This window comes from Monopterus albus, unplaced genomic scaffold, assembly GCF_001952655.1.
Source record: "Monopterus albus unplaced genomic scaffold, M_albus_1.0 scaffold140.1, whole genome shotgun sequence".
Taxonomy (NCBI): domain Eukaryota; kingdom Metazoa; phylum Chordata; class Actinopteri; order Synbranchiformes; family Synbranchidae; genus Monopterus; species Monopterus albus.
In genome coordinates, this window is record NW_018128020.1 from 532,053 (window position 1) to 541,811 (window position 9,759).

Sequence of the window (9,759 nt, forward strand, 5' to 3'; positions counted from 1 at the left end):
CCCATTGAGCATCTCTGGAGAGACCTGAAAATGGCTGTCCACCAACGTTTACCATCCAACCTGACAGCACTGGAGAGGATCTGCAAGGAGGAATGGCAGAGGATCCCCAAATGCAGGTGTGAACTTGTTGCATCATTCCCAAAAAGACTCATGGCTGTATTAGCTCAAAAGGGTGCTTCTACTAAATACTGAGCAAAGGGTCTGAATACTTATGACCATGTGATATTTCAGTTTTTCTTTTTTAATAAATCTGCAAAAATGTCAAAAATTCTGTGTTTTTCTGTCAATATGGGGTGCTGTGTGTACATTAATGAGGAAAAAAATGAACTTAAATGATTTTAGCATATGGCTGCAATATAACAAAGAGTGAAAAATTTAAGGGGGTCTGAATACTTTCCGTACCCACTGTATGCTATATGCACCTCATCACCAACGGCTTGGTGATGCTGAACCCTCTGACAATCTCCTATTATTGTTTGCACTACTGTCACTGACTGTACACGGTTTTGAGTCACAGCTTATTGGCTGAGCTGAACCGTTTGGATTTATCCTAATTACGTCAATCCAGTTCTTATTCTATTATATTCCATTTTTTTTCTATTTTGGTTCCTAAATGTTATGGCATCCAATACTAGGTGAGAGAGAAACGGTATTTCAATTTTCTGTATGTCCTGCACATATGGTGAATTGACAATAAAATCCTTGAACCTTATACAAGTTCAGATTGTATATCTGTGTAAAATATCCAGATTGAAGAATTGATTTTATTTCTCTCTCTCTGTTGTTGCTGTTCAGTGTTTTTTTTTTTCTTTTCTTTTTTTTTTTTTCCCAGCCAGCTGGTACTTTTAATCAGAGCTGAGTGTTGAAATGGTCTTTCCTGTCTGTCTCAGAGGGTTCTGGAGGCAGATGCAGCAGAGGATGCTTTCAATGATGATGACGACTACGAGGTGGACATACCTAAAAGGAGACATCGGGGCAAAGGGAGAGTAAGTGACCAAATGGACATCAGTGATCAAGTACTTAAGTTATACAGTAGTCTTAAACTTATATAATATTAACAGTAGCTTTACTTGCCACATCCGATGACAAACCTTGTTCTTTTGGAAAAATTACACTGTAATCACCCCACTTCTATTCAAAGTGGTACCATTTAACCACTCTACTACTGGTGGTCCTCCTGGCAGGTTCTTCCTTTTCTGCAGAGCACGTCTGAAGCTCTGTTATAGCGTTTTTTTCCTTCAGTGAGGTTTAGCTCACTTTTATCATGTGGAGCTTGGCAGGCACATGTTGGCCTCTGTTTCTGTTGGTTGCTAACAGCAGGAGGCGACCTTGCTGGCTTGGCTTCAGTAGGCCCTGCTTCTACCCAGGACCATGTGGTGCCAAGCTCTGCCTCCAACAGAACCAGGTCATTGAGATGTGATTGGCTGAAATGTTGTGCTGACGGAACATTCTTACATTTGGCGTTCACATTTTATCTGTAATTTCATTGAAAGATTTGAAAATGGAATCTTTTCACTTGGTCTTCTGATGAGGTGAAAATAATGCCCAGCCCCAAGGGCTTCATTATACAAGCTAGCGTAAGTTATGTGTTGCTTCTCAGTGGCTCACACCCCCATGTGATCAAGATGTTGTCAGTACACCCGCGTTTATTTCATAAAATAAATTATTAAAAACAAACCTACCAGAAAAGAACACTTGCACACAAAGCAGAGTGGTAATATCTACCAAAACCAAAAGACATAACCTCTGGAAAAAATTTATTTTGTACTTTGAGGTTTTAGTTTGGCTCATGTACCACTCATCAACATGGAGGGGTGGGTTTTATGACCTATACTGCAAGCAGCCACCAGGAGGTGATCAACTTGTGGTGGCTTCACTTCTGGGAGCTTTCACATTATCTGTATTTATATATAGTCTGTGGTTTTACGGTGCAGTGGTCACCTCCCTGACCATGGGCCTTCTTGCCAGTTACTCAGTTTGGCCAGACAGCCAACTCTAAGAAGAGTCCTGGCGGTTCCAGACTTCTTCAATTTCACAATTACTGAGGCCACAGAGGTCTTAGTAACACACTGTAGAAATGGGTTTATACCCTTGTGTGTGTGTGTGTGTGTATGTTGGAAGGCTTGAGGCACAGATTTTGTTGCAGGTCTTACTGGGATATTTCGTCCCTCAGGGTCGGGGTTCAGGCCGCAGGAGGGCAGATCTGGATGATGACAAGCCATACGTCTGTGACAGTAAGTAGAGATCAATTCAAAAAAAAAAAAAAATCAGGTTTTTACTGTATCACTTGGTGAGTTTACAGCACAATACTCTTTCTAGTCTGAGTCTTCTGACATTTATTTAGCCTTTTTTGTTAGAGGCCCAAATTTAATATACTTTCAAGTGTACCAAAAATCTGCTCTGAATTTTGTACCTCACTATATACTGTATACATTGTGTAATGTATGAAATATACAGTATTGTTCAAAATAATAGCAGTACAATGTGACTAACCAGAATAATCCAGGTTTTTAGTATATTTTTTATTGCTACATGGCAAACAAGTTACCAGTAGGTGCAGTAGATTCTCAGAAAGCAAACAAGACCCAGCATTCATGATATGCACGCTCTTAAGGCTGTGCAATTGGGCAATTAGTTGAAAGGGGTGTGTTCAAAAAAATAGCAGTGTCTGCCGTTGACTGTACAAACACAAAACTATGTTGTACAAACGTTTTTGTTTCTAGGATTTAGCAATCCTGTGAATCACTAAACTAATATTTAGTTGTATGACCACAGTTTGTTATAACTGCTTCACATCTGTGTGGCATGGAGTCAACCAACTTGTGGCACCTTTCAGCTGTTATTACACTCCATGATTCTTTAACAACATTCCACAATTCATTTACATTTCTTGGTTTTGCTTCAGAAACAGCATTTTTGATATCACCCCACAAGTTCTCGATTGGATTAAGGTCCGGGGATTGGGCTGGCCACTCCATAACATTAATTTTGTTGGTTTGGAACCAAGACTTTGCTCGTTTACTAGTGTGTTTGGGGTCATTGTCTTGTTGAAACAACCATTTCAAGGGCATGTCCTCTTCAGCATAAGGCAACATGACCTCTTCAAGTATTTTGACATATGCAAACTGATCCATGATCCCTGGTATGCGATAAATAGGCCCAACACCATAGTAGGAGAAACATGCCCATATCATGATGCTTGCACCACCATGCTTCACTGTCTTCACTGTGTACTGTGGCTTGAATTCAGAGTTTGGGGGTCATCTCACAAACTGTCTGTGGCCCTTGGACCCAAAAAGAACAATTTTACTCTCATCAGTCCACAAAATGTTCCTCCATTTCTCTTTAGGCCAGTTGATGTGTTCTTTGGCAAATTGTAACCTCTTCTGCACGTGCCTTTTTTTTAACAGAGGGACTTTGCGGGGGATTCTTGAAAATAGATTAGCTTCACACAGACGTCTTCTAACTGTCACAGTACTTACAGGTAACTCCAGACTGTCTTTGATCATCCTGGAGCTGATCATTGGCTGGGCCTTTGCCATTCTGGTTATTCTTCGATCCATTTTGATGGTTGTCTTCCGTTTTCTTCCACGTCTCTCTGGTTTTGCTCTCCATTTTAAGGCATTGGAGATCATTTTAGCTGAACAGCCTATAATTTTTTGCACCTCTTTATAGGTTTTCCCCTCTCCAATCAACTTTTTAATCAAAGTACGCTGTTCTTCTGAACAATGTCTTGAACGACCCATTTTCCTCAGGCTTTCAAATGCATGTTCAACAAGTGCTGGCTTCATCCTTAAATAGGGGCCACCTGATTCACACCTGTTATTTCACAAAATTGATGACCTCACTGATTGAATGCCACACTGCTATTTTTTTAACACACCCCTTTCAACTAATTGCCCAATTGCACAGCCTTAAGAGCGTGCATATCATGAATGCTGGGTCTTGTTTGCTTTCTGAGAATCTACTGCACCTACTGGTAACTTGTTTGCCATGTAGCAATAAAAAATATACTAAAAACCTGGATTATTCTGGTTAGTCACATTGTACTGCTATTATTGTGAGCAATACTGTAGGTTGTGCTGCTTGTTGTGTGAGTGGTGTTGTTTTACCTGGATTGTTAGTTGCACAAATCATACATGACTGACAATATTTCTGAGCATAGAAATCGTACCACACCCAAATACCTCTTAACAATCAATTAAGTGAAAAATATATGCTGCAAAGTCTGTTTTATACTACTGATTGTTTACATACATTTTAATTTCCTTTATTCATCTCAGATCATATGTTTCCAAGCATTCATTTATTTTTCCACTCTCACTAAAGTTAAAGCCTTTGCATTCTTTCCACCAGACATTTTTTTCTCCATATACTTAAATGAGTGGAAACTGTAACAACTACAGATCTGTGTCAAACACATTTGCCCAAGAACTTGTTATAATAGAGAACTGTTATTTCTCTACAGTAGCCACAGATCACATGTTACTGTCAGGGCTTTTGTTGTTCAGAAGTCCACCCAGTGTAACTCTATCACCAACAGCTTTTAACAGTTAAACAAGATGAACCAGCATCATTCTAGTCTCAGGTATTTCTGCACATACAGTGCCTATAAAAAGTATTCACCCCCTTGGATGCTTTACCCTTTTATTGATTTTATAAATCAATCATGGTCAATATAATTTAGCTTTTTGACCAAAAAAAAGTTACAACAAACCTCTTTAATGTCAAAGTGAAAACAGGTTTCTACAAAGTAATGTCAGTTAAATAAAAATATGTAATGTGAAATAAGTGATTGCATAAATATTCACACCCTTCAAGTCAGTATTTAGTAGATGCACCTTTGGTTGCAATCATGGCACTGAGTCTGTGTGGATAGGTCTCAGTCAGGCGTGCAGGACGCTGCAATTTTACTCCATTCTTCTTTGCACAACTGTACAAGTTGTGTGTGGAAAATCCAGGTTGTGGGGTACTGGAATGTACTCTTGCTGCTGTGAATCTTCTTGAAGGACATATACTCATACCGTTTCCCCTTCTCTGCTTTGTGATTTTTCTGTTTCAGACAGATATAAACAAAAACAGAACTCAAAGTCTTCGACCTCAGGTACCTTAATTTTTCACTCTTTTGGACCATAGTTTTGTTTCTTTAGATATTTGTTTTAATAGGATGGTTGAGCGATAGTGTTAAGTACTGTGATTATTGACTTGGCTCCTATATTGTCTTACTTTTCTCAAGCCGAAAAATGCCCTTGGTGCTGTGAAACTGAGACATGGCTATTATGTTGTCTGGGTTTTATTTGACTGACTTTTGCAATCAGATTCTAAAGTGCTGACTGTTTTTCCCCTTTAGAGCCAGAAGTAGAATAGTTAACTCCATAAAATGCCACAACTCCTGCATAGTTTTTATATTTATTATGGAACTATCATTTTGGACTGGAAAGAACAAAAACGGCATGGAGATATTTTTTGTTATGTTGCTATATAACAGGCATCACCAGTTTGCCAGAGACTGCATGGGTGTTCAGCTTGTAGCTTTGTGCAAGTCTCATTGCAATCAAAGCACAGCATCAAAGCCTGAGGCCTATCTTAAACACCAGTGGTCTGAAAAGAAAACATCCTGTAGTTAGAAATGTAATAATGAAATGCAGCTGTGGCGGTAGGACTGAACATCTGCCCTTTGTTTGTTGCAGTCTGTGCAAAGCGCTACAGGAACCGTACAGGGCTTAGTTACCACTACACCCATTCCCACCTGGCAGAGGAGGACAGAGCCGGAGAGAGGAGCACAGCGGCATCAAGGTCCCCCTCTGCACCACAGACTGACAGACACAAACGTAAGATGGCTGACTGCTGTTCTGTGATCTGTCTTGGTGTTCAGTTTCCTCAAACAAACCATCAGTTTGTATTACAGTATGTACCATGTGTCCGCCTAATAGACTGCCCCAGTGCTGCCGTATTAAACAACTGACTCTGAATGCAACAACAATATCTTTTTCTTGTAATTACAAAATAATGCTGATGTTGGAAAGCTGTAGAATTTACCTGAAAATCATCAGGTTTAAAAAAATTCTTTACTATCAAAATATTTCAGCGACAGTTGTCAGTACATTCAATAGTGCATTGCAAAAGTGAACAGTTAATAGCTAATTAGGCATACTTGGTGTTCAAAATGTAAACAAATACAGGCTAGAAACATTGTAATTTATTATTTGGGGGCGGCTGTGGCTTAGGAGGTAGAGCGGGTCGTTTCCTAACCGGAGGATTCTCGGCTTGTCCAGTCAACATGTCGAAGTGTCCTTGAGCAAGACACTGAACCCCCAGTTGCTCCCGGTGATGTCACCAATGTGTGTGAATGCATGAGTGCTTGGGAGTGCGAAGGGGTGAATGGCCGAATAATGTGAAAGCGCTTTGAGTGTGCAGTAAAAGCATAGAAAGGCACTATACAAGTATAAGACCATTTACCATAAGACCATATACATGTACTAAGCAGAAGTTGGAAAGCTTCAGAGCCTGCTTGAGAAACATTGGGTTTTTAAGACTTGTTCAGTATTAATTCTGTCATTAGATACAATAGCACATATCAAAAATGAACCGATAATGGTTAATTCAGCGTACTTAGTGTTCCACAATGTAAACAAATGTAGGCTAAAAATGGTGCCCAAAGTAACTCATATCGATGGCAAAAATACTTGGGGTTTCTTGTAAAAGTATGATATATTCGCGTGATTGAACTTTTACCATTATCACTTGTGCTAAGAGATATAATCAGGAAGTAGTCTATAGTCTATGTAATGTTGCCATGGATATAGTGCGTTACAATGTAGGCGTCGTTTTTAGCCTAGACTAGACTTGTGGTTTTGGAGCACTAAGCATGCTGAATTATCCATTAACAGTTCATTATGTTACCTGCTGTTAGATGTGCTGTCAGAATTACATAAATAGCCTACTGAAGGAATCTTAAAAACCTGTTTCTCAAGCAGGTTCTGAAGCTTTCAACCTCCTGCTCAATACATGTACAGTATATAGTGAGTTACACTGTAGGCAGCAGCTTCAAAGCCCGTTGTAGCCTATATTTATTTACATTTTGGAACACTAATAATGCTGAATTAGCTATTAACAGTTCACTTTTGCTATATACTATTGGGTGTACTGAAAACTCTCACTGAATTAATTACTTCCAAAAAACATTTAAAGCCTGAAGATTTCCAGGCAAGTTCTGCAGCATTCCAACCCTTGCATTGTTACATAGTAAAGCTAGTTGTGGTAAAACAAGTGTTACATAGTAATAGGAGATAAAATCCTTTCCATTTTTTTCCTTTTGGTGAATGCAATGCACTTCTGTAGTATTTAGTCTTTAAAAAAGGTTGATGTTATTTAAAAACTAATTTTGCTACAGTTTTTTTGATGTGCCTAAATGGGTCTTAATTCTGTTAGTCTTGTTTTCACTAACTGTGAAGAAAACATTGTCAGATGTTAGATTTGTGACAAGTCAGGAGAACAAAGTCATCTCACTGTAAAGAAGGTACAAAAGGGGGAGCTGTAAAGATCTTAAGTATTACATGAAGAATTAACCCAGCTTTTTTATAAATTACATTCTTCTTACTGGTATTTGTAAAAACTTGCACGCTGTTATAAGTTAATCTGTATTTCTAACGTCTCATCACCCTCTCCAAGCGATATTGATGTTATCCACTTAAGCATTTAATGTCTTCCAAGTCAAAATATCCACTTTATTGCTAGCCTCACTGCTTACTATGGGTGACAGTTGTGGCACTGATATGACTTCATTTTTGATGGCAACTTTTAAAAGAACAAAGCACAATGTAGATGAATTGTTAGTTTCACAAGTTAAGCTGTTGGATGAATTAAAGTCTGGGTCAGCGATGGAGATGCGATTCAGTTTTGTAACAATAACTGAAGGAATTTGGACAACATCCTTGAGTGACAACTGCACCCTTAAGCTTGGGTGCATGGCCCACCCCTTACCCTTCCTACGAGCTTTAATCAATAATAGTCACAGCTATTATTCAATATTTTATTAAATTTTTGTCAAAAAATAGTTTGACATTCACAGGTTAATTTTGGTTTAGGTTTTTACAATAATCATGTCTCATTTTTTCTTTCAATTTTAGCCATGTGGGTTTACAAGCCAGAGTTGGGTTTTTCAGGCAGCCCGTCAGTCTGCATACAAATCCCAGCTCCTTTATTAAGCTCGAAAGGGTTTAATACCACCATTAAAAAAAAAAGGTTGTTTTTGGCGACTTCCTTTAGTATAAGATACAATGTATGAAGCCAATCCAAGGGAGGACTGACACCAGAAAAATCCAGCGCAAAACTTAAAATAGAAAACGCATTGCATTTCTTTAGAGAATAAATCTACAAAACTCAAACAAATAATTCAGTTAATTACTTAATTAAAAGCTAAATAAAGTGAGATGAATTCATAATATCTCTGCATGGCATGCTTCCATATAACTCTACCCACTCACCCTAAAGGTTTTCCCTGAAATATCCTCACAGGTCTGAAGGGTCCAGGTGGGACCAGCATTCTCAGCAACTACTGTAATAAATGCCAGCGATCGAACAAGAAAACGGGTAAATCTGGGTCTCCCTGCTCAGCCTGCCAATGCACAGGTGAGTTTAGATGCACCAAAGTAAAATGTATATAGAATTTTTTTTTCTATCCAATCTGATTTAAAAGTCTGCTCAGAGCGGATGGGTGTGAAGAAATCGATACTCTTGAATTTGTAATTTGCTTGTTACTTACCTCATACACACTAACTGTTCCTCTCCTCTCCTGTATCCCAGCTAACTGTGGAGAAGAGCAGGAAGATGGGTCTTTGGCCGGAGCAGAAGAGCTGTTTGGCACCACCTCGGAGAGCGACACTTCCACCTTTCACGGCTTTGAGGATGATGAGCTGGAAGAACCTGCCACAAACGGCAATGGAATAGCAACCCAAAAAACCTGCTGCTTCTTTTTCAATGTTTTTGTTTGCAGAAAGCACAGTGATTTCAGGACAGAAATACAAGTGGTATTTTATCTACTGAATTTTGTTGAATAATTTATGAACACTTTTTAAAAATATATACATATATTAACTTTTAAAGCAATGACTGGCTGTCAGGTTAGTGTTTCTTTAAAAGTGACTCTCTCCATCCAGAACAGAAGATGGTTTTGGAGTAGTTTTCTTTTCTCCCTCACTGGAGCAGAAGGACCATAAATGTTATGAACAAAAACACTGGAAAACTGAACAATCAAAAATGTTAAAGGCATGAATGCTACGTCTGGGAGATGAGTGAATGTCATTGCAGAGCCATACCTGCATGTTTTTGAAGCAGTCGGTGGTGTGAATATGAAGGTTTGTTCTTCTGCTCTGGATTAAACCTGTTTGAAAATGAAGGAACAATGAAAAGACTGACACAATGGCCACTGGAGCTGTTTGGATGAAGAAGCCTATAAATACTGCCTTTACAGATATGGCAGAAAAATAATTAAAAGTAAGCAGCATGATATTCGCTCTCATTCAGAAATAGACATTTTGCAGAAACTGACCATTTTGACTGCTAATGCACTGAGTAGGTCTTTCTACAAAACAAGTAGAAGAATAGTAGATTGATCTGTGATTTATTGGTGTAACTTTGAGAAATACATTGTTGCATATTTATTGTGCAGTCAAAAAGATTGACTTTGATTTGGCTGTGGAATAAACCATAACTCGCCATTTTTAAGTCCCTCAGTTTAGCTGGTCAAATTTTTCATCT

General features: G+C 38.7%; 1 protein-coding gene and 1 long non-coding RNA gene across 2 annotated transcripts in view; both read left to right on the forward strand.

Annotated features, from left to right (window-relative positions):
* Positions 1-8,954, forward strand: part of LOC109967986 (zinc finger protein DPF3-like) — a gene marked incomplete at its 3' end in the record, with an annotated part of 29,908 nt that extends 20,954 nt beyond the window's left edge. The window contains exons 5-10 of the mRNA XM_020613941.1: positions 891-986; positions 2,174-2,234; positions 5,063-5,104; positions 5,691-5,831; positions 8,518-8,631; positions 8,806-8,954. Coding sequence (XP_020469597.1) covers positions 891-986; positions 2,174-2,234; positions 5,063-5,104; positions 5,691-5,831; positions 8,518-8,631; positions 8,806-8,954 — 603 coding nt within the window. The remainder of the gene's footprint in view (positions 1-890; positions 987-2,173; positions 2,235-5,062; positions 5,105-5,690; positions 5,832-8,517; positions 8,632-8,805) is intronic.
* Positions 8,955-8,962: 8 nt separating this feature from the next.
* Positions 8,963-9,759, forward strand: part of LOC109967970 (uncharacterized) — a 3,199-nt gene continuing 2,402 nt past the window's right edge. Inside the window, exon 1 of the long non-coding RNA XR_002276017.1 lies at positions 8,963-9,495. This is a non-coding gene — a long non-coding RNA (uncharacterized LOC109967970). The remainder of the gene's footprint in view (positions 9,496-9,759) is intronic.